Source organism: Phalaenopsis equestris, unplaced genomic scaffold (genome assembly GCF_001263595.1).
Source record: "Phalaenopsis equestris unplaced genomic scaffold, ASM126359v1 Scaffold233119, whole genome shotgun sequence".
In the NCBI taxonomy this organism is placed as follows: domain Eukaryota; kingdom Viridiplantae; phylum Streptophyta; class Magnoliopsida; order Asparagales; family Orchidaceae; genus Phalaenopsis; species Phalaenopsis equestris.
The window spans coordinates 24,015-49,305 of record NW_018251073.1 but is presented as its reverse complement, the minus strand read 5'-3'; the positions used below and the strand labels follow the sequence as shown (position 1 = coordinate 49,305).

At 32.7% G+C, this 25,291-nt stretch overlaps 1 protein-coding gene across 1 annotated transcript in view; it reads left to right on the top strand.

The window, feature by feature from the left end:
- The first annotated feature begins 1,340 nt into the window (after positions 1-1,340).
- The window catches only part of LOC110038570 (protein STRUBBELIG-RECEPTOR FAMILY 7-like), a 39,189-nt gene continuing 15,238 nt past the window's right edge, over positions 1,341-25,291 (top strand). The window contains exons 1-10 of the mRNA XM_020743444.1: positions 1,341-1,545; positions 1,784-1,916; positions 2,012-2,083; positions 2,163-2,234; positions 2,314-2,385; positions 2,470-2,541; positions 21,758-21,829; positions 21,921-21,986; positions 22,076-22,141; positions 22,449-22,753. Coding sequence (XP_020599103.1) covers positions 1,464-1,545; positions 1,784-1,916; positions 2,012-2,083; positions 2,163-2,234; positions 2,314-2,385; positions 2,470-2,541; positions 21,758-21,829; positions 21,921-21,986; positions 22,076-22,141; positions 22,449-22,753 — 1,012 coding nt within the window. The 5' untranslated portion in view covers positions 1,341-1,463. The remainder of the gene's footprint in view (positions 1,546-1,783; positions 1,917-2,011; positions 2,084-2,162; positions 2,235-2,313; positions 2,386-2,469; positions 2,542-21,757; positions 21,830-21,920; positions 21,987-22,075; positions 22,142-22,448; positions 22,754-25,291) is intronic.

Here is a 25,291-nt window from a genome sequence, read left to right as displayed (position 1 = left end):
AAACTTCTAACATCTTAATCATTCTATACAACGTCTTAAGTAGAAATTTATGTTTGGTCAGTCAGGTTAGAGAAGCACTAGCACATCTTCTCGCGATTTGTGAAAATGATGCAGTTGTCTAAAATAGTCCTTAATATAGAGGCCTTATTAATTGTGACTTGGGAGTAACAATGCGTTTTGAACCGTTTTAAATCCGCCCCAAAGGAAATGTAAGAAAATAAATGCTGATTTTAAAGTGCTGATATTTTAATCATAAATTTTGATTCACACTAATTTTTTATTATTTGAATTTTGTAAAGAGATATTTTTTTTTCTTTTAGAGTCTTTGTTTTATTTTTTAATTCCCTGGGACAAGAGGTTGTAATGTAATAACCAACTTATACTGGAACATTTCAACTGGCTAAACATCATGGTTTCTTCCATTTCTGGGTTTTTAGTGTTAATATTTCTGGGGTCTCTACTTGTTGTTTTCATTTATTTGAATGTGTGTCACATTCTCTTATATAACTAAGATGATAATTATTATGTCGTGAATCTCTAGCACGCATCGGAATATATGTTAATCAAATTATTATCATTATGTCATTTTTATTATATGGTATAGTTATATTAATACATCTTACTAATCCTATTATCCTATTATCATATTTGTGGCTTCTAAAAGAAATAAAAAATTTAGACGATTGTCACACAACTGTAGACATAGCCCTGATTTACTATAACAATAGTAGGCCGCCACAAAAAATACCACCGACAATGGTTTCCTGCCTGATTGAACAAATGTGACCCCCCAGCTTCCAATCACACCAACCCACCAAGCTTGCCACGTGTACTTGTCCCCAACACAATATGAACATGATTTTCTCACTCGAGGTACCAATTCGGTCCACATTCAGAGCCAATCAACATAGCCCAATGAACCTTCCAAAAAAATACTTTCATTTACTTTAAATATCATAAATATAGTTATAAGTTTTGTTGCTTATATTAATTAATAAAAATAATAATAATTTAGTCACCTATACTTTGCTTTTAGATGACGATCCACTGTCACTAAATATAATTGAGATATAATATTATATAAACAAATATCACATTAAAAAAATAAATATTATTAATTTTAGGAAATATACTTTGCATGTAGGGATCACATGCACGTTAAATTCATTTCTCTTAAATATGTAAATACATATAAGTTCAGTGGTATTTATGTAAACCTTCCGTGAGCATGTACGACATTTCACTTTTCTTTTTCCCAATTATTTTTACGTCAGAAAAAAGTAGAAAGCTTCAAATCGAGTTCATGTAAAAATTCTCTGCTTTGAGCTTACGTTCCTCCCATTTGCGGTATTAGGTAATAACTTAGCTGCATAAATTATAGAAAAGTCAAGAAAATTTGCGGTTGAAGGAAGAGGAGATAAATCTCGAAGTAGAACGAGAGTAAGGGAGGGAGGGAAGAGGAAATGCTTCAGACTTTGGTGCTTTTAGCATGCATTTGGGTTTGGCACCCGAGCTCCATCAATGGCGCCACCGACTCTGATGACAGTAAGCATTATGTTCTCGGCGGCTTTCTGTCACCCTTTTGGATTAGATCTCTATTTTTTTCCTTTTATGAATTTCGTTCCTACGATGCATACTTTTGCTCTTTATGCATTTTAGATTTTTACCAATTAGTGAATGAGTGTTCTTCGATTGGTTTGGAGATGAGGTTCTGTTGTTTAGCCATAGACTGAAAAAACAATTGTGTAGTAATCTGAGTTGGAAAATCCTATTCTGTTTGCAGTTTCTGCTCTCAATGTGTTCTATGCTAGTATGAACTCACCGGCTCAGTTAACAAATTGGAATTCGAGCGGAGGTGACCCTTGCGGGGAATCATGGAAAGGGATCATCTGCTCCGGCTCATCAGTTACAGAAATGTTTGTTTGATGATTGAGAAATCTGATTAAGTAATGGTTATATTGATTCTTCATTGCTTAATCTCGTCTATGATTTTTTTTTTTCATTATACAAGCAAGCTGCCTGGATTGGGTCTTAATGGAACTTTTGGCTACCAGATGGATAAGTTGAAATCCCTTGTTGAGCTGTTAGTCCCTTTAAATTTTTCTTTTCCCCAAGCCTACTTTAGCTCCAGATTTTGATGTTGAATTTTTTGTGAGATTTAGGGATTTGAGCAACAATAATTTGGGAGGTGGAAACACACTTCCTTACAACCTACCCCCAAATCTTCAGCGCCTGTAAGTGATGGAGTTCTTGGTTTTTTTTTTTTTAATTTTTTATTTGTAGCATTTGTTGCTCATCCCAAATTCTCTGCAGAAATGTTGCTCAGAACCAATTTAATGGAGGAATGCCCTATTCGATATCGCTGATGGCTGCTCTTCAATACCTGTGAGTCTTCGTCTGGCTTTTATTGTGCTGTTTGTTACCATTTTTTAAGTGCTGAAGTGGTTAAAATTGATCCGGTTGATTTAGAAATCTTGCTCAAAATCAGTTTCAAGGCAATTTGTCCGATTGGTTCAGGCCCATGGTTAGCCTTGATACAATGTGAGTAATTCTATGGTCTCCTCAATGAATTTTGATATATTGCTTCTAAACTGAGTAAAGTGTGAAAATTAGCCCCCCGCTTTTAACATGGGGTCATTGTAATTCAAGTATCTATAAAAGTTTCAAATTAGTCCTTAGACTCCTTTAAAATTGGCTGAAATAGTCCCTAGCGGTGATCATTTTAGCTCTTATTAAAAGATTATGGGATTAAATTACTTTTTTATAGACTATGGGACCCCGACAATGTGTCAGGAAACCATTTTGACACTTTTTTCCTTCTAAATTTATGCCACCTAAATTTAGAGAGAGTTAGTGAGTGTGAGGGGTCACTTGTATGGGGATGCTTTGTTTTTTGGAGTTTTTTTAGAGAGAGGAACACCTCTCCTAGGTTTGGATCTTTCTTGAGAATGTTTACATCATATTTATTGAGATTTTCTAATGTCTACTTCTTCGATTTTTAAGGAGAATTTGGTGCACATTTGTTAGTCCTCTCCAATTTCTCTTTTCCATATCTTCGATAATAAATTTATTTGTCTTGTTGCCATTTAGATGTATGCCTTTGTTAATTGAACAACATAAATTTTGGTATTTTTATCTTTGTGATTATTCTATTTTTTATTTATTATTGATCTATCATCAAGAATTTTTTATTATCTAGCATAAATCTCGAGGAACTATTGTGTAAGAAACTTTCCGAATTCAAATCAAGATCATGCAGGGGCCAGGGCCCTGATTTCAGCAAGGTTATAATCAAATTTACCGTCTCGACAAGACAGACCCAATGATATCAAAATTGGATCAATTCGAGCCCAATCAAACCTAGATCAAACCATTAAAGCACATTTGAAAGTTTTGGATAATAATTTGAACGATCAAATAACTCCAAATTTGACATATTTATAGTCAAATCGAGCGTATTGACGAGAGAATCTAACGAGCCCAAGATCACTCAATTCTAAGTCAACTAAGAAACTCAAATCATAAAAATACACATATGATTAAGGGGATGAATACAGGCCGTCCGACCAGGTGTTTGGGAAAGTTATTCGCCAAAAAAAACTAAAATGTCTCTATTCCATAAGTTATAAATAAACTCCATATCTTCACTTAAGGAAGGAGAGAAGTGAAATTCAAAAGCTGGTTTTATACTAAAGACCCAGTGATAACTTCTAACCTTAGTAGCTGCCGATCATTATAGACCAGCATTAACCACTGCCAGTTGGCCGCTGTCAACCATAGCTGCGGTCTCTGCTTTCCTCTACCAAGCACATGCTGCTAGCGACCCCTGTTTGCAAACATCGTATCCCAAATACGACTGTAATGTGTAATGTATATACTGAAGACCCAACGATAACTTTTGGTCTACCATCGATCACCGCCCATCGGTGACCATCAAGCACCGCCGGTTGTCCCTACTTGTAGACCATTGGTCGTTGGTGACCCTTACTTTCGAACGTCGTATTCAAAGTATGGCCATAACATGCAACGTTTATACTGAAGCTAAAAACCTAGTGATAACCTTCGATCTCTGTAGTCACCAACCATCGTCATTTTCTTTATTACCAACAACTAGAAAACAAAGATCATTGCTTACGATTATTGTAGTTTGAATACGATTTGCATTGTCTTGTATGTTGTATACCGACAAATATTATATTTGATGTAAAATAGTAACACCATTTTCCTAGTTGTGAGGAACGTGTGTACTTTTGCACCTATATATTTATAGTGGATTACTTTGACTAGGTTAAACCCTGTGATCTTTTCTCTTTCTAAGTTTTTCCACGTAAAAAATCTTGATGTTTTCTTTTGTTACTTTTCAATTATCTATATGTGCTTTGAATCTTCATACAAAGTTAAGACATTAAATTATCACTGCATCATCGTGAATTTTCCCAGCACACAACAATTATGTTTATTTATGTGATGCTAGTTTTGTTTCTCTTATAATCTATTTGATTTCTTTGCCGCTTGCAATGAGATGTTTTGGGCGCTTAAGTTATAAGAATATTTAATATCTGAAGGTTGAGCATTCAAGAGATGCTAAAGGTATTTTTAGGGGCTGTTTGGTAGCATGATTTATGTTGGATTTAGCATAAATATCACGAAAATGTCCAAATAAACAATTCAAAATCCTAAGGAAACTTACATCTTGATTTTCCTTTGTTTTTGTGTAAATCCTATATTTACTAAATTTGGGAGTTTAATAGATTTTGCTAATAGAAACACGTGAAGAAGGTGAAAGCGAGATATTTCTGTTGCATCTCCTTTTGTCGATACTTGCTTTTGAGTTGCCTGCCTATTGTGGAATTGGAATCGGTTTTGGGATGCTATTGGATTTCAAATTTTACCGGACCATTTTCTTTCTAGATGGAATTTTGGATTATCGCATTTTGGAGAGCAATGATGGAGATTGCAGCATCATCTATGTGCTTATTTGGCTTGCCTAGTTGGCCGTTGAATGGTTATCTCTGATTGGTTTACTTCCCAATCATGGTTGCACTCTCTACGGAACAAATTCTTATTTGTCCTTGACTTTGGCACACTGGTTTGACCTCTATATTGGATTTCTTGGTTTGCTTGGATAAATCTTATAATAGACAATGATGTATGAATTGATCTCTCTTTTCACCTTGATAGTTTTTCCTCTCTACCTTCTGTTTTAACTTTCTTTTTACACAAGCTCATTCTTCTTTTACTCTTATATTTGAGTCTTTTGTATTCATTTCTTGTAACCTTTTAGTTCATAATTGAGTATGTTGGGCATGTTCGTCAAACGCTACCCCCTCCCTCCTCTTCTCAAAAAAAAAAATAAATAAATAAAAAAATAATAAAAAAGACAAATTTGTTTGATGCTTTTGCTTGTAAATGCCTATCACAACATCCTTGTTTCTTTTTCCTCGATATTACCTCGTTGGAAATGAGAGAAAGAAGAGGGTTGACAGCAGCTTGTCGCTCAAGATAGCTCTTTTCCTTCATATACGATGGTGCTGGCGAGGTAGGAGAGGCAGGTCGACCGACCCTTACCCTCTCGGATAAGGCAATGGATGAGGAACCGCCAGCCTTGAAATCTGACGAAACGTCAGTACTCAGTCTCATGACGGCCGACGCATCGGACATCGAAGAAGAAGCTGCGGCCTCGAAGTCTTCCCAAGTCTCTTGCAGCAGACTTTCTCTCGTCACCTTTCCCTGTATCAACAAAATGAGAATCAAATTTTTGAGCAATCATAGTAACCTCGTCGGTCACCATATTCTGGATAACAATTGTGGTTTCAACACAAGAAATATATTTTGAGGCCACACTACTAAGGAGCGGGTCCTCATCTTTTACGAAGATACCTGCTGCCGGGGGATGCTTCTATTTTTGTTGCTTGGCAGCTAACTTCTCCCTCGACACCTTGTCTTGCATCGCCTTATCACAATTCGAGAGGCGCCACCTTTTCTGAGTTATTTTGCTCCTCATCGCTTTGGTGACTATTATCTCGACAGTATACTACGGAACCGAGGTGGTGACTGGTCAACATTGCCTCGGCGGTATGGAAATCCTCCGAGAGGGACTTTAGCCCGTCCCTCGCTGGCCCGTCAACCTAGCCGCATCCCCCAGTTGTAAGAATAGGACCCATTCACAAACTACTTTTGCCAAGCCTTTATCTTGTGCTTCACCCCAAGTGGGTGGAGCTTCATGTCGATAGAGAACATGGCGAACCTTTCCTTATCGATCTTAAATGAATAATAATAACTAAACAGGTTGATCGACCATGGGATGCTCTCGCGATGACAGAAAAGAATGAAGGTCATCATTTTGATTATGGAGTTCGATAGCACTTGGGCCTAAATGACCCCATACTTATTGAAAATGCTCTGGAGCTCGGTACACAGAGGCAACCGGAGACTATACTTTAACTTGTCTCGATAAAAGACTAGATCTTTGCCCATGTCGTACGTGGCGCGTGACGAACCGACACTCATTGAAGGACAATGTCGTTACTGAAAACATATTTCTTCTAATACCCCGACACTTCCAGTCAAGAACGACAGGTCAACACCCTTCTCAAAGCCAAAGAGAGTAGGGTAATATTTGGAAGCCATTGCGAGAAGACAACCGAGTGACGAAAGAAGAGGAGGGTTTGAAGGCACAAAGAAAGCGATCTTAATGTGTAAAGGATAAAAAGTGCTCTCATCCTATTTATTGGTTGAGCATATGAAACGAGACGTTGCATAATGATAAGTGCCACACCAAACATCCTTTCATATTTAATTAATTACTTTTTTATTACAAATGACATTTTATAGATATCAAACGAAGTGTTTTACAAACGGGTCTTCTAAAGCCTTGGTCGGGAAATACCCCTTCCAAGTCAACCTTCGGAGTACCAACACTCTGCCTAACCTAAGTTGATCTACTCAGTCGACATCGTGTTGTAACTTACTCAGGACAGTCAACTCACGGAGTGCTTCCAGCTCTCACAACACCTTCTCCAGTTCATTTCTCAAAATGGCGACTTCCGTTCGCAAGCTCTCCGCCTCTAAATTTGTGGTCGTCTGGCGGGCCGACAATTCCAGAATCAGATCTTCAACAAAACCTCCAACCGCTGCCAGTAAAGGCTCACCTCCGCTCGTTTGTCGCTCTGCAAATTTGTGCGGAAGCTCCGACCAGTCATATTACTCCTGCTAGGGGCCACCAAAGTGGTTAAGTGAGGTCAACATAGTGGGACCAGCTACAGGCAAAAAATCGAGCGGGTGATGCCCTCTGGCATCAACTGATGAGGGGAGAGCGGCGATCATGTTTCATAGCCTCGTCGCTATAGCAAGAGCAGATTTGACAGCGTCTTTTTGTGGTCCGTCGTCCTCACGACCTTCTGCCCCAACTGATTCATCTGCATTGAGATAATGTCCAACAATCACTAAAAACCGTTAATAACCAGAAAAATTCTTACATACTTACAAATCAGTCCATTCAAGAAAGGGTCTTCGCAAATGTGTCTTCCCCTCGCGACGGAATACCTCCTCCGCTTCTCTGTGATGATGCCTGGGGAGGGCCAGTGACTGCCATCATTCCCTCTCTACCGACCTCGAGGCCCTCAGCAATCGGGCCCTATGGGCCCTCAATAATAACACCCACACTAACTCTAGGAACCGAGCTTCCATGGCGAGGCTTTTTAGGCCCCTATGCCTCAGGACCTTGATCCACATTAAAATTATCTTTTTTAGTGCATATTTTATGATCACTTTATGCATATTTTTAATAATATTACACTTTAAAGGAAGATATTTTGTATGTTTTTTATTTCAGAAACATGAAATATACTTTTGGAAAAAAATGAGGAAATAATGAGCAAAAATGGTGCAATTTGTATGGCGACATAGTGTCGCCTACTGGCGCTATAGCGACACAGACGCGTGTAGTAGGCGCTATAGCGCCCAGACTGACGATATAGCGCCAGTAACTTCCCTTCTAGAAGATTTATTGAATTTGACTAAATTTTGAATGGGTGTTTGAAGCAACCCTTGGTTATTTTCAGATATCTATTAATGTGGACGAAAATTGAATGAAATAAAGTACTTTTTGGCAGCATTTGAAGGCTTTAGGAAGTCCCACTTTTGTGTTTAAATGTATGTTTTAGTGTGTTTTTGTGTTGTAAGAATAAGAGTTTGGAGAATTCTTCAAGGAGATTTCAGAATTTGTGTTGGGGAGAAGACATAAGGTACTTTGTATTTGTGTTTAAGTTTTTTTTCTTAAGGCTTGAATTTCAATACAAATTTTGTGTTTTTGTTTTATTATCCACGAATTTTGAGTTGTTCCCTTTCTTTCTTGTTCTTGGGAATTAATCTTGTGGGATGAGAATGATTTAAAGATTTTTTTTTACTTTTAAAAATTGTGATGACATTTTTACCTATTCTTCATTGACTTTACAAATTGGTCACTTGTGAGGTTAAAATCCGTTGAGAAACATAAAAACCCGGAAGGGCTATGATTTCAACCAACCAGTGAGTGCCACACTTCATTGTGGGCAGTGCCGTTGCGATCACTTAAGGGGGAGTGCAAATAGATAGGGAGATAAATTTTGATGAACGTAGAATTGATGTTTTTAGGGTGACAGACTAGATTTTTTTTCAAATTCGGTTTAGAGTTTGGATCGTAACTGTCTCTAGTAGGTCCGTCCCTAGTAGGTCTTACATAGATGACACAGTGAGTAATCTGGAGGTGAGAGACCATAATCTACTTAGCACCACTACACAAGCTGATGAAAAATTCTAAATTAACCAATGTTCTTTGCTAGCACCGGGAGTGCTAGCACCGGGTGCTAGCACCGGGAGGGGGTAAAGAATAAGAATGCACCTATTTGTCACAATATATCATCATATTTTTAGTCATTCAAATCCTACGTAGATTCATATCTCATTGCAAGAGGCAAGATCTTTACATATTATTTAAACTTGTTAGAATTACTTTTATTAAACTTTTAATTATAGTTATTTCTATTTGCTTTAATTTACTCTTAATCGTTGCTATCATTTTGTTTTTGTTTAATCTGCAATTTAAATAGAATTTGCTTCTGACTTTTGCAAGTCAATTTAAAAGAGTCCAACTATCTTCGTGGGATCGATACTGTGGTTTTTAAAGAAAATCCTACGTTACTTGGGACGATACGCAAACTTGCATAGTATCTCTAGTATGAAGTTTAATTATTTATTTTTCATATCATTTTATTTATTCACACTAGCCGTTGAAGATAATTTGAGTCAAGTTTTTAGCAATATTTTGGAGATTAAAAATAAACGTAATTATAGGTTGGGTCAAGTTTTTGGCGCAATTGCCAGGGATAAGTAACGGAATTATTTAAATTTGGAAAGTAAACTTTTTTATTTGCAATTTTGTTTGAATTGTAGATTTTATTTTATTAAAAATTAAAAATAAAAAAATTAAAAAAAATATAAAATATGAAAATATAAAAACTGAAAATCATAGAAACCTGAAAATTATATTTTATTTTCTGAAATTTTATCATTTGTTTGCGTAGTTCTAGATTTGAAGGTTTAGTGCCCTACGATTCTGAATTAGAACGTACTATAAAAAAAAATCGAAAATAAGAAAAACTTTATAATTTTAAGGTATGACTAACCCTTCACAAAATAATATTGAAATTCAAAATGTTGAAAATAAACATCATAATTTACAAAAACCTTTAAGGAATTATGCAAATCCTATGGCAAATGAAATTCATTGAAGTATTCAAACTCCTGCTGTAGCGGCTAACTTATTTGAACTTAAACCTGCAATAATATAAATGGTACGAAACAATCAGTTTTGGGGAACACCAAATGATGATTCAAATTTACATCTTGCAAGCTTTTTAGAACTGTGCTATTTTTAAATATGATGATGTATCAAATGATACTGTCAGACTTAGACTTTTTCTATTTTCATTAAGGGATAACTAAGATGTGGTTAAATTCATTATCACCTGGATTTATTAGAACTTAGAGAGATTGGACACAAAAATTCCTGACTAAGTATTTTCTATCTTAAAAACTGCTAAACTTAGAAATGATATTACTTCTTTTACTAAGTATGAAGGAGAGTCAATTTATGAAGCTTGAGAAATATTTAAAAACTCTTTAGAAAATGTCCACATTATGTTTTACTAGACTGGTTAATTATTCAAACTTTTTATAATAGGTTAGTTGGATCCCTTAGATCTATCATAGATGCTGGTTTTTCCACTTCTTTGGGAATACTTTGTTCAGATTTTTCAATTTCTTTATCTTATCCCTCAACTTCAAATTCTTTTTGAACACCAACACAATTTTTTCTCACTTCTTAATTGAATAGCTTTAACTTGCTCTTGTTCTTTATGTTTATCTTTAAAATTGATCTCAACATTACTAGGAAGTGTTCCTGAAGCCTATTGCAAAGTGCATCAGTAATTTGTCTCAGTTGATTCTCTATGTTTCTTATAATAGCACTCTGACTCTGTAATTGATTACCCATTTGTAATACAACTTTTTCTAAAGACAATTTCTCTCCTTAACTTATTGATTACTGTTAAATCCAGGATGATAAGTAGGTCTAAAGTTAAAATTACCCTGATTGTTCTAGTTTCCCAATGGGTTTACTTGATTGTTCCCCCATTGTTGACTTCCACCACTAGAATTGTTATTACAGTTAAAGTTTAAATGGTTTTTCCAACCTAGGTTAAAATAATTGGAATATGGGTTATTGGGTCTATTAAAAGCATTTATAGTTTCTAGTAAAGTTTGAGAATCATGCATTTGAGATAATGAATTTTCTTCAATCAATTGAGGTGTTTGAGAAAAATTCATTCCAATTTGGCTTATTTTCTTAGATAATGCAGCAACTTGAAAAGTAACTATTAAAATAACATCATTATCATGAATACTGACTACTTTCTTAGGATTTACCCTTTCAGAAGGCCATTAAAAATTACTTATAGTCATTTCTTCAATTAAAACATGAGCTTTATCAAATGATTAGACATTAATAAACTAACAACAACAACATCTATGATAGATTTAAGGGATTCAACTAACTCATTATAAGAAGTTTGAATAATTAACCAGTCTAGTAAAACATAATGTGGACACTTTCTAAGGAGTTCTTTAAATATTTCTTAACTTCATAAATTGACTCTCCTTCATACTGAGAAAAAGAAGTAATATTATTTCTAAATTTAGTAGTTTTTAAGTTAGAAAATACTTAGCCAGGAATTTTTGTGTCAAATCAATTTTTGTGTCAAATCTCTCTACTCTCTAAGTTCTAATAAATCCAGGTGCTAATGAATTTAACCACATCTTAGCTTTATCCCTTAATGAAAAAAGAAAAGTTTAAGTCTGACAGCATCGTTTGATATATCATCATATTTAAATGTAACACACAGTTCTAAAAAGCTTGCAAGATGTAGATTTGAATTATTATTTGGTGTTCCCCCAAACTGATTGTTTTGTACCATTTATATTATTGCAGGTTTAAGTTAAAATAAGTTAGCCGCTACAACAGGAGTTTGAATACTTGAATTTCATTTACCGTAGGGTTTGCATAATTCTTTAAAGGTTTTTGTAAATTATGATGTTTATTTTCAACATTTTATAGAAAGACCATCATCTCCTCTTTCTCAAAGACTTAGACAGTAGAAACTTGATCAACAATTTTCAATATTTTTTGAGATATTTAGAAAACTTTCAATTAATAAAACTTTTTTAGAAGCTCTGGAGTAAATGTCAAATTATGCAAAGTTTATGAAAGAAATTTTAAATAAAAAAGGAAGTTTGAAGATTATGAGCCTGTTGTACTTAGTGAAGAGTGCAATGTAATAATACAAAAAAACTTCCTAAAAAACTCAAAGATCCTGACAGTTTTACCATACCTTATGCAATTGGAGAAAAAAATTGTCGAAAAACTTTATGTGATTTGGGAGCAAATATTAATCTCATGCCATTATCTATAATTATAAGACTAGGTTTAGGAGATATTTTTTCCATTGCTGTGACCCTACAGTTAGTTGATCGATCTAGCACTTATCCTAAAGGGGTTATAGAAGATGTGTTGGGTAAAGTGGATAAATTTATCTTCTCTGTTGATTTCATTGTGTTGGATATGCAAGAAGATAAATAAATTTATATTATTTTATGGAGACCTAGCTACTGGACGTGCAATGATAGATGTGTAAAAAGTAGAATTAACAATGAGAGTTAATGATCAAAAAATAACTTTTAATGTGCTTAAATTAATGAAGTATCCTAATAAAGGAGAAGATGGTATGCTATAGAATTGATATGGTTCACTATATAATTGTTAATCATTTTCAAGAAAGATGTGAAGTCATATCAGATAAAAAAGATGAAGTAACTTTGGTAAAAAAAGAATTAAAAACTGGAAAAAATTGTGAAACTGAATCAAAAGAGAAAAACACTGAAGAGTTAAATTATGTTCAGGAAGAAATTAAAATTTTAGATATTATTGAAAATTATAAACTTCTGATACATTCTATTAAAAAACCTCCTGAACTTGAGATGAAGGTTCTACCTACTCATTAAAGTATGCATTTTTTGGGAACTCATCTGCATTACCTGTTATTATATCCTCAGATTTAACTGATGAACAAGAAGAAAAATTATTAGACATTAAAAAATCATAAGAAAGCCTTTGGTTGGACATTAACTGATATTAAAAAAATCAGTTCTTCAATCTATATGCACAGAATTTTAATGGAAGACAATTATAAGCCTATAATTGATCCTCAAAGAAGATTAAATCCTATAATGAAAGAAGTTGTTAAGAAAGAGATTTTAAAGTAGTTGGATACTCAAATTATTTATCCAATTTCAGATAGTCATGAGTTAATCCTATTCATTGTGTTCTTAGGAAAAGAGTGACTGTTGTTCTAATGAAAAAAAATTGAATTAATTCGTACAAGACAAGTCAATGGATGACAAATTTATATTAATTATAGAAAATTAAATGTTGCACCAGAAAATGTCATTTTCCTATACATTTTCAAGATCAAATATCGGATAGACTAGTTGGGCACCATTTTTTTTTGCTTTTTGGATGGATATTCTGGATACCATCAAATATCTATTGCTCCTGAGGAGCAAGAGAAAACAACATTTATTAGTTCTTATGAAACATTTGCTTTCAGGAGAATGTCATTTGAGTTATATAATGCATCTGCAACATTTCAAAGATGTATGATATCAATTTTCTGTAAATTAATTGAGAAAGGAATTGAAGTTTGTATAGATGATTTCTCAGGTTTTGGAACTTCTTTTAATTCATATTTAGATCATTTAACGAAAGTTCTAAAACGCTGTGAAGAAACAAACTTTGTAATTGAGAAAAATGTCAATTTATGGTTGCAGAAGGAATTATTTTGGGACATAAGATTTATGAGAAAGACATGGAAGTAGATCCAACAAAAATTAAGTCATTACTGAATTACCACCCCCTACTAATGTTAGAGGAATAAGATATTTTCTGGGACATGCTAGTTTCTATAGGTGTTATATTAAAGACTGAATGGATGATTTCTCAGTTTTTGGAGAAAGATGCTAATTTTGATTTTAATGAGGAATACCTTAATGCTTTTAATTTATTAAAAAAAATTAATCGCTGTATCTATTATTGTTTTACTTGATTGAACAAAACCTTTTGAATTAACGTGTGATGCTAGTGATTATTCTATTAGGTTGTTTTAAGGTAGAGATATGATAAATTTTTTAAAATAATATACTATGTTAGTAAAACCCTTAATGAAACTCAAATTAATTACACTAATACTGAAAATGAATTATTAGCTATAGTATATTCTTCTGATAAATATAGATCTTATCTAATTGGAACCAAATATATTGTGCATACCGATCATTCTGCTATCAAGTATTTAATGATGAAGAATGATGTAAAACCACGATTAATTAGATGAGTTTTTCTAATGCAAGAGTTTGGTTTTCAAGTTGTGGATAGGAAGGGTATTGATAATCAAATAGTTGGTCATATTTCAAAGCTTAAAAAAGAAATGATAATTTTAATGATGAAATTAATGAAAATTTTTTTGATAAACAATCATATGAAATTAATGAATGACAAGTTTCGTGGTATGCTGATATAGTTAACTTTTTAGTTAGTAATATTTTACCCTACAGACTTGATAGCCATCAAACTAAAAATTTCATTCGTGATTCTAAATATTATTTTTAAGATGACTCTTATTTATATAAACAATATAAGGACTTAATTATTTGAGATGTGTACCAATTGAAGAAACCCAAGAAATTATATATAAGTTTCATATATCTGACTTTGGGGGATATTTTGGGGCTGATAAAACTGCATTTAAAATATTATATTCTAAATTTTATTGGCCTACATTATTTAGATATGTTAATTATTATATAAAGACAAGTGATATATGTCAAAGATCAGACAATATTTTGAGAAGAAATGAAATGCCCCTTGCTCTTGAAATTGAAATTTTTTATGTTTAGGGTTTAGATTTTATGAGACCATTTTTACCATATTCTGGAAAAAATTATATTTTAATAGCTGTAGATTATGTTTCAAAATGGATTGAAGCAGTTGTTTTATCTTGATGTGATGCTAAAATCGTCGCACAATTTTTTAGGAAAAATATTTTTATAAGATTTGGAATGCTGAGATTAATCATTACAGACGGAAGAAGTCATTTTAAGAATAGAATAATTGAAACATTAACTCAAAAATTTAGAATCAAACATCGAATTGACACAACTTATCACCCTCAGACTAGTGGCTTGACAGAAGTATTCAATCGAGAAATTAAAAGAATATTGAAAAGAATTGTAAATCCTAATAGAAAAGATTGGTCTTCTAGACTTGATTTCGCATTATGGGCTTATATGTTTGATTGCAAAACTCCTATAGGAGTGTCACCATATAGACTCATATTTGGAAAAACTTGTCATTTGCATGTTGAATTAGAACATAAAACTTATTTGGCAATGGAAGAATTTAATTATAATCTGTGAGATGTTGGAGAAAACGATTCTTGCAATTAAATGAGCTTGACGAGATGAGAAATAAATCTTATGAGAATGCAAGAATTTATAAAGAGAAAATGAAAATAAATCATGATCAATAAATTCTAAAAAAACATTTCGAGCATGAACAAGAAGTTCTATTATATAATTCAAGATTGAAATTATTTTCGAGAAAACGTAAGTCCAGGTGGTCAGGACCATTTATTGTGGTAAGTGTATCCATATGGAGTCGTTGATATTTAAGATCCTAAGACTGAAATAATATTTAAGGTAAATGGACACAGGTTAAAAGCTTATATAAGTGGAGATTGTCCTACATTTGAGACTTAATGTTAGGTCAACTAGTTTAAAACATTGGATATGTCGAACTAACAACGTTAAACCAAACGCTTTGTGGGAGGTAAGTCGTAGTTATCAGTGTGATTGTTTTGTTTGTTGATTATTGTTGTAATGAGTTTTTGATGTAAGTTGGAGTTTTACATGATTATGTTGGCACAAAACATTATTATATTAATGGAATTGAAGATCGAACAAAAGAAATTTGGATTTTGAGAAAGTTGGTCTGGCGCTATAGTGTCACAGTTCGAGTAACTTCCTTGGAACTGCCAAAGTTTGTTTTTTGTTCTCCTTTTCTCTATAAATAGGCCTAGGACAGGAAAAGAATCATCCCTTCGACTTTTCTAAGCATTTTGGAGAGATTTGAGAGTGGAGAAAGCAATTTCTAGATTATGGAGAGTAATGAAAATGAGAGATTTGAAGATAAAAAGATGGTGCATTAAAATGCTCAGACTTATTTCAACGGATTTCGTGCATTGAGTTTGGAGCGACTTATGGACAAACTTGGGAAGATTAAAGGTGAGATCTCTTAATTGCATACCAAATTTGAAAACTTGTTCCACCAATTTGAGCATTTGGATTGATAGCTGAAACTCCAATTCAACAATTTGGCATGTTTTCAAGATTGTCAAGTGAACTTGTATAGCACAAACAAGTGGATAGATGAAAAATTTTCTTCGGAATTTCCTCGCGCTCCTTTCTGTCATTCGTACAATCGGAATTGTTTGGTGGGTGAACAGGAGAATGACAACTTTGATCACAATTGGATTTAAGTGATTTCATAGAAAGATAAATGTGTTAGTAACTAGTTCTTCTATGTAGTCTAAGAAAATTATTGCAGAACGAAGTTTTCTTCGTCCTGATGGAACGTGACAGTGAGAGAGTTTTTGCTATTTCGCTGTCGCCGCTGTGATTTCTGTTGTTAGAGAATTCTAAGCGAATTTGCCTGATGAATCTGATGATTTGGTTTATGTGAGAAGGCAGTATGTGGATATAAGTTCTGCTCGGATCAATCACATTTATAAGCTGCATAGTGTTCTTACTTGTTTCTATTCTGAGTTTGATTCTACTGAAGAGGAATTTGACGAAAGGGGAGGAACTACTGGAGCCATGCGTTATCCTGCTCTTATTACTACCATGTGTGTTGAATCAGTAGTAAAATATGAGACTTGGGAAGATGTTTTACCATCTCACCATCTCATAAACCTTTTGTCTCATAAACCTTTTGGAAAAACAAATTTGGAGATGTATGGAAAACATACTGGAGTAAGATCTAGAAGTAGAGGCTCTGATATTCCTTCTACTTCAGCTTTAGCTTCAACTTCTAGACCTACATTTGGTACTACTTCACTTGATGCTGTAATGAAACAATAATTTATTCAACAAGGAGATATCTTAACATTATAGAATCAATAGAAAAGTTTAGAAGCCCATTTTTATCATAATGATGAGTATATGCAAAGAAGAGTTGATTATGATATTACTTATAATGAGGCGATGGAGAAATTCTTAAGAGGTGACTATTCGTTAGTATTTCCTACTTTCCCAGATATACAGCTTATAAACCTGATGATATGGAAGAGGATTTAAACTTTGGTGATGATGATGATGATGATGATGATGATGATGAAGATGAAGATGATGAAGATGATGAAGAAGGTAGTGATGGTGTGTAGTGTTATCTGTTTGTTTTGTTGTGTTTTATTTTCTGTTTTCATGTTTAGATTTCTTGTAGTTAGTTTGTTGTTGTATATTTTTTAGAGTTTTTATGTTTAAATTTGCATTTGTATTAAACTGTTAAGGTTATGTTTATTGCACAATAAGGTTATACTGTTTTTAATGTTTATCCTTTACTTCAATGTAAATGCTATGATAGTCTTTTTTATTTTTTATCAGACATGCTAATTTCACTTGTCTTTTTTACTTGTACCTGTAATATTCTATTGTTTTTAAACTTTATAATTTTTCTTTCTGCCTGAACTACTCTGTTGAGATTAATTAAAAATTTAAATTTGGGCGAAGAGATAAAAAGAACTAAGCTTTTTTTTGTCTCAGAGAACTATATTTTTAAAATTTAATTTAACATAATCTGTGGTATGTTAGGATAACTTAAGATAACTATATTTTAAATTTTATAAATGTTATTAAAAAACTTAAGTTAAAGTTTTTAATAATAACGATTAGTTCTAAAGTTAAAATATTTAGTATAAGAGGATAATATTATGTTTTTATTTTTTAAAGTAAAGAAAACTATATTTTAAAATTATTAAGAATTTTAGAGTTTTACTTTAAAAAGATGGAATTGAGACTTTATAAATTTTTTTTTTCAAAGCTAATACAATTTTGTCAAAATATGGAAATGTGGAAAGTTTTTAACTTTAAGAAGAGGATTGAGTAGTTTAAAATCATCAAAGACTATTCGGATATATTAATCCTCACATGACATGAGAAGAAAAAGAAACGATATTAATCCTCACATGACATGAAAAGAAAAAGAAACAATTAAAAATGATCCTGAAAGAACTGAAAAAAATCCTAAAGAAAAAAAAAATAAAATAGAAGAAAAATAAAATAAAAGAAAAGTAAGAATGAAAAAAATATGAGGAGAAACTTGAGGAGATGCTTAATAAAAAATTGGCTCCGCTTGAATTATCTTAAGAAAATGAACTTAATTGCATTTCTACATTAAGGCTTAAAGTATTAGCATCCTTACTAATAAAGTCATTATGAAGTTCTTTTTAGTGTAATTCTTGTAAGTATTCAAAATATGACCAAATTACAATTATTCTTGAAATAAATAGAAAATCAAAAGTCATAGCTTGACTACTAGATATTCTTATATTTTATTTTTAACTTGAGTTATTAAAATTTTTTCTAAAGTTTCACTATCAATAAAAATTATAGAAATCTCTAAATTAAACTCACTACCACAAGTTATAATTTTTGTATAGTATAAGGAAGTTACTTGAGGACAAGTAACGTTAAAATTTGGGGGAATGATCCTCTTTAAAATTACCTGTTTTTAGTATATATTTAATAATCTTTTTATGCATATTTTTAGTGATATTGCACTTTAAAGAAATACATTTTGTTGTTTTTGGTTTCATGTACATGAAATGGGCATTTGCAGAAAATAAAGGAAAAATGAGCAAAAATTGTGCAATTTGTATGGCGCCATAGCGCCGCCCTCTGTCACTATAGCGCCACAGACGTGTTGGCCGAATTTTGAAGTGGTGTTTGAAGCAACCCTGAGTTATTTTCATAAATCTATTAATATGGATGAAAATTGGACAAAATAGAGGACTTTTTGACAACATTTGAAGGCTTTAGGAAATCCTACTTTTCTGTTTAAGTGTATGTTTTAGTCTGTTTTGTGTTGTAAGAGTAAGAGTTTGGAGAATTTTTCAAGGTGACTCTAGAATTTGTGTTGGGGAAAAGAGATAAGGTGCTTTGTATTTGTGTTTGAGTTTTTGTTTCTAAGACTTGAATTTCAATACAAATTTGGTGTTTTTGTTTTATTCTTCATGAATTCTGAGTAGTTCCATTTCTTTCTCCTTGCTCTTGGGATATAATCTTGTGGGATGAGAGTGATTTAAAGATTTTCTTTTTACTTTTAAAAATAGTGATAACATTTTCATCAAATCTTCATTGACTTTACAAATTGGTCAATTGTGAGGTTAAAATCCGTTGAGAAACATAAAAACCCGAGATGACTATGATTTCACTAAATTAGTGAGTGTCATACTTAATTTTGGGCAAAGTCGTTGCAATCACCTAAGAGGGAGTGTAAATAGATAGATAGATAAGTTTTGATAGACGTATAATTGATGTTTCTAGGGTAACAGACTATGTTCTTTTTCAAATTCGGTTTAGAGTTTGGATTGTAAGGGTTCCTAATAGGTCTTATATAGAGGGCACAGTGGATAATCTGGAGGTGAGGTACTAGAATTTACTCAGTACTACTACACAAGCTGGTGAAAAACTCTAAATTAGTCAATGTTCTTTACTAGCACCAGGAGACGGTAAAGAATATGAATGCTCCTATTTGTCACAATACATCATCATATATTTAGTCATTCAAATCCTACATAGATTAATAACTCATTACAAGGGAAAAGATCTTTATATATTATTTACACTCGTTAGAATTACTTTTATTAAACTTTTAATTATAGTTGTTTCTATTTGCATTAATTTAGTCTTAACCGTTGCTATTATTTTGTTTTTATTTAATCTGCAATTTAAATAGAATTCGTTTCTGATTTTTGTACGTCAATTTAAAAGAGTCCAACTATCCTCGTGGGATTGATACTGAGTTTTTAAAGAAAATCTTATATTAATCGGAACGATACGTATACTTGCGTAGTATCTCTATTGTGAAGTTTAATTATTTATTTTTCATATCATTTCATTTATTCACACTAGTCAGCTAAATATAATTTGGGTCAAGTTTTTGGCAATATTTTGGAGATTAAAAATATATGTAATTGCGGGTTGGGTCAGACCCACATACGAGCCGACTTGATTGGCCGGCACAGGTTTGGGTCTCAACTTTTTTTCTTCTTTATGACATTTCTTTTCTTTACAGAGGCACAAATTCAGTAGGCCGCCATTTCAGGGGCCACCTTGCCTTGGCTCGTACCATTAGCCATGCTTCGGCTATCTATGGAAAGTTGGTGGCAGAGAATGTAAATGTCAACCCTATGGTCCTATTTATAGGACTCATTGGGCATGAAATCCCAAATGAAATCAATTGTCAAATTAATCTTCTTAATTTTAGTGATGTTAACTGTCTAACAGTTTCTTTGATCTTATCGTAGCTGTTGTTATCAAGTAGGAAAACTCAGAGAAATAATATGTATATGCAAAAATTACTAGCACGAATCTCAAAGCAATCAGACAACCAAGTACGACGACTGACAATCAAAGCGACAAACCAATGGAGTATGGTCTGAACCAGCGTTGGAGGACCAACCACTCTATTGGGTCGGCAGACCCACGCTCTCGAGGGATTCAATCAACGGATGGTGCTTACGGTCTCAGCTAGCAAAACCTCTTTCAAGGGCTCCCGATCACAACTAGTTGATCAATTGGCTTTGCTCGGCATGAGCGATCGCCACACAAACGGTCGTCTCGGTCAACCAAACTAAATTGCATCGATCCACTAATGACGTTGTATTACACTTAAATGACAACACGAATCTTGTATTAATTTAGCGCATTTACTATATTAAGGGTGGTTTCCATAGCCATTCATTCCTTTCTATAATTGTACAAAAAGACCTCCTATAAATAGGAGATGAATAAAGGTACCTTTTCCTTGATTCCTTTCTCAAGAATCCTTTGTCAGCTCTACTCTTACTCTCCTTCTCCTTGCTCCAACTCTTGCCTGTTTTATCTGAAAGACAGTTTAGTAAAATTATTAATATTAAATAAATAAAAATAGATATAATATATTAATTTAGAATTTAAATGATCATTATTAATTAATATTACTAATTAATTTTTGCTTGTTGATTTTATCTTTTATTCAATTTAATTAAATAGAAGTGGTTTTTATTTAATTAAAGCTAGACTTATGCCAATAGAAAATTGTTATTTATATATCTCCCTAATTCATTAATTAATGATTAATATAAATTGAAATAATATTAAATGAAATCAAATTAAAGTAATCTTTATAACCATATCGCGATAAGTAATATTAAAATTCTATTTAAAATAGCTGACTCAAATCCTAAAATAAGTGGCTATGCAGTTCATCATAATTTAATCAGATTTTGATTATGTCATGCCTAACAGTTTTTGGGATTTAAGTGCTTCATGATTTATTAAATTGAGATTTACTAAATCATGCTTGCAGCCAAACTGCCCCTTAGCAATGGTATGACACTTATTTTTCAATAGATGCAAAAATTTTCTTTTAGCAGCAATATTTGGGCAAATAAATCCAACCGTGCATTAATTTTCATTTCATATGATTGATTCCTAAAATTCTTATTTCAGTTATTTGGCTGCTGATATTTTTTTTGAAAGATTTACGTACATATCATTATATTTTAATGGATTTACACTTCTAGCACATAAATTCATTTTGTACATATATACCACCTTACCTATGCATGAAAAGCTATATGTCACTTTTTAAAAGACAAGAGTAGTATTTTTTATATAATATGGGAACTTTGGGTGGCATAGAAGTAAAGAAGTAAAGTTTAGGTATTAGATATGTAAATACATAATAATTAAGTGGTATATGTACGCAATTTAAAAACACCACCCCCACACCAACCCCCCTCCCCTTCTTTTTTTTCCCACTGAAAAGATTATTTGTGTGCTGTAGGGATCTCTCCAACAACTCTTTTACAGGTGATCTTCCTGAAAGCTTCAGCTCCCTGTCTAACTTAACGGCCCTGTAAGACCGTTAGTAAATTTAAAGGTTCTCCATGTAACCATTTAATCCTACACAATGCTCCGATTTGCTCATCCTATTTAATTTACTGCAGGTATTTGCAGAACAACCAATTTACAGGTCATATAGATGTCCTCTCCAATCTACCCCTTAATAACCTGTAAGTATTCTTGCTGTTCTGAGTTTTGTTTGGAGTAAAAGCAAATCCATGTCTCAATGCAGTGATGATATATTTTTCCTGCTGTTTAGTAATGTTGCAAACAATCGATTTAGCGGAGCTATTCCTAATCAACTGCAGAAAATCAACAATATCGAGTGAGTATGCAATATAAATCATATATTTACTGCATGAGCAAAGTGTCAAAATAGTAACCTGCTCATATCCAGCCATTTTAGCCGCAGAGCATCTAAAAAAGCCAAATTAGTCTTAATATGGACTGAAATAGTCCCCAAGGAGGATTATTTTAGCCCTCGGTAAAAGAGATGAATTAAATTGACACTTCATGGACTCCAGGACTAAAGTGACCCCCGAAAAAAAGATCACGGACTATTTTGACACTTTTGTCGTTACTGCAATATCTATGATTTGAAGCCAAATTTTTATTTTATTTTGTTTTTTTAGCACTGATGGTAACTCATGGAGCACTGAGGCTGCACCTACACCAGTTACAAATGCCCCTCCATCACCCGGCAGACGCTCAAACCCTGGCCAGAGATCCGGGGGAAGAAATATTAATCCATCTCATAGTGATGGAGGTAGTTCTGGTATTAATGGGGGAGTGATAGCTGGAATTGTCATAGCTGTTGTTGTTATCAGTGCAGTAATCTTCTTCTTCTTGGTGAAGAAAAAAGCAAGGAAATCTTCTGGAGAGGAACTTCATTCACAAAGTCAGCCTTTTGATTCTCTTGCATTCGATGAAATTAAAGGTAAGATAGATGTTTATAGTGAGAAAAGTTAAAATGCCCTCTCTGATAGATATAAATGCCTGCATATTGATTTCAATAATGCTGAATTTGTTTGTGTATTAACTAAGGGGTCGGAGAATGAGCCTAATGCATTAAATCATTTGCCTAATTTTTGTACTTTTTGGCAGTATAATGAAATCACATAGCTTCTCACTCAAGATTTTCCTTCTCCATCTTCTATGCTTCTCTCTAGCTTAAATCATGTATTGCTAGTAAAGCTCAGATGTCACTCCAATGGATAAACTTGGATCCAATTATATGACAATCATATTGCAATAGAGTTTATTTCAAAACTTTAATGGTTAAATATAATAGATTTTGCTCATTATCATTAATGTCCATTGGGGCTGTAAAATAGTTCAATTGCTAATTTTTTCTGTTACTGAGTTAGTTATTAGGACTTGTTAAGAATATTTTTTAGCGGCATATACATACATACCACACAATTCTTATGTATTTACACATCTAAAACTTAAACATTCATATTTACATTCGTAACTTTGATAGTTTAATAACATAGCAAAAATGTCAAATTTCTAACTTTTTAAAAGTGAAATATATCTTTTCATGCATAATTTAATTAAACCTGAAAAGTCAGTTAAAACAAATGTGAGTTAAACGAGTCAGTGAATACTTATATTTCTAAACTATCGCAATAGAATGAAAAGAAAGAACAATATGCATGCCAGCTAAGCTTTTTTATAAATCAATATAAACTTTTGACATGCTATTTAAAGGGGTGTCTATATCATTATCACATTAATATCATCTCATATTTATACAACCATTACAGGTGGCATCGTCTAAAAATTGTGTCATTTAAGCATATAAATACTATTATTCTCTTGCATTTACATGCACAAATATATTAATGTTCCCCCACTAATATCATCAAGAAGTGCTCTATTATAGTCAATCATGCACATACAAGCATTCAATATAAATCATGCACATACAAGCATTCAATACAATTCTTATGTATTCATCATATTCAATCATATTTTATGAAACATATACTAAAATGCATGAGTAAATAACTACAACATTCGTAACGATATGACCAATAAAGAAAAAATAAATTAATTAGAATAAAACATCCACAAATATCATTAGCTGCAAATATATTCGAGAATAAACAAATTATTACTATAGTTTAAAAGTACAAGTACTAACTCTGATGACCACTAACAATTAATTTATCCTTGAAATTGCTTTGAAGTCGCCACTTTCAGTGTGAAACTTAATTTTATTTATATATGTTATTATTATTACTATTATTATTATTATTAGTTAGATTTCTCACAATCAATTTGGATTTATGCCTGGTAGATCTATTATGGAAGCTATACATTTTTTGAGAGGTTTGATAGAGAAGTTCGGAGATAATAAAGAGGATCTACATATGATTTTTATTGATTTAGAAAAAAGCTTACAATAAGGTTTGAAGAGATATCCTTTGGAGAGTTCTTTAGAAGAAAGGTGTTGATATGACTCATATTCAATTCGTTAAAGATATGTATGCTAGAGCTATTGCTTGTGTTCGATTAGAAGGAGGATTGAGAAAATATATTTCTTTTTCTCCTATTTCAGTTGGAATACATTAGGGATCAACTTTAAGCACATATACTATTGCTTTAGTTATGGATGCTCTTTTTGGACATTTACAAGAATGGACATTTACAAGAAGATGTACCTTGGTGTGTGCTTTTTGCTGATGATATCCATCTTGTGGATAAGATGAGAGAGGAATCTCAGGAAAAACTTGAATTATGTAGTTCTAAGTTGGAGTCTAAAACCTTCGTTTGAGTAGAACTAAAACTGAATACATGGAATGTAATATTTGTAGTAGCAACTCTACTGACAGAATTGTAACTATGGGTGATCAAATTATTAAAAGGTGTGCGCATTTTAGATATCTCGGGTCTATTGTTCAAAGAGATGGTGATTTAGATAGGGATGTTATTAGTAAAATTCGAGTTGGTTGGATAAAGTGGAGGAATGTTTCGGGCTTATTGTTGATAGAAAAATATTGCTTATACTGAAAGGAAAATTTTATAAGATGGTGGTGAGACCTGCAATGCTCTATGACACTGAATGTTGGCCTTTAAAAGAGAAGCATAAAGGTACGTTAAGTGTTGCCGAGATGAGAATGATTAGGTGGATGAGTGGCTTTTCACTTTAGAGACAAAATGCGAAATGAATATATCCATGATAGGGTTGGTGTAGCTCCAATGATGGACAAAATTAGAGGGAATCGTCTTAGATGATTTTGGTCACATTAAACGTCAACCATTTGATGATCTAATTAGGATAGTAGATGTTTTAGATTTGACTTTTCTTAAAAAAGGCAGAGGTAGACCTAGAAAGATTTGGGCATATTGTATAAAAAATGATCCTATTTTATTAGAATTAAATGAAAATATGATACTAAATAGGATGCAATGGAGTTATTTAATAACTTGATATTTTTAAATTGTATAAATCAGCTTTGTGGATCAA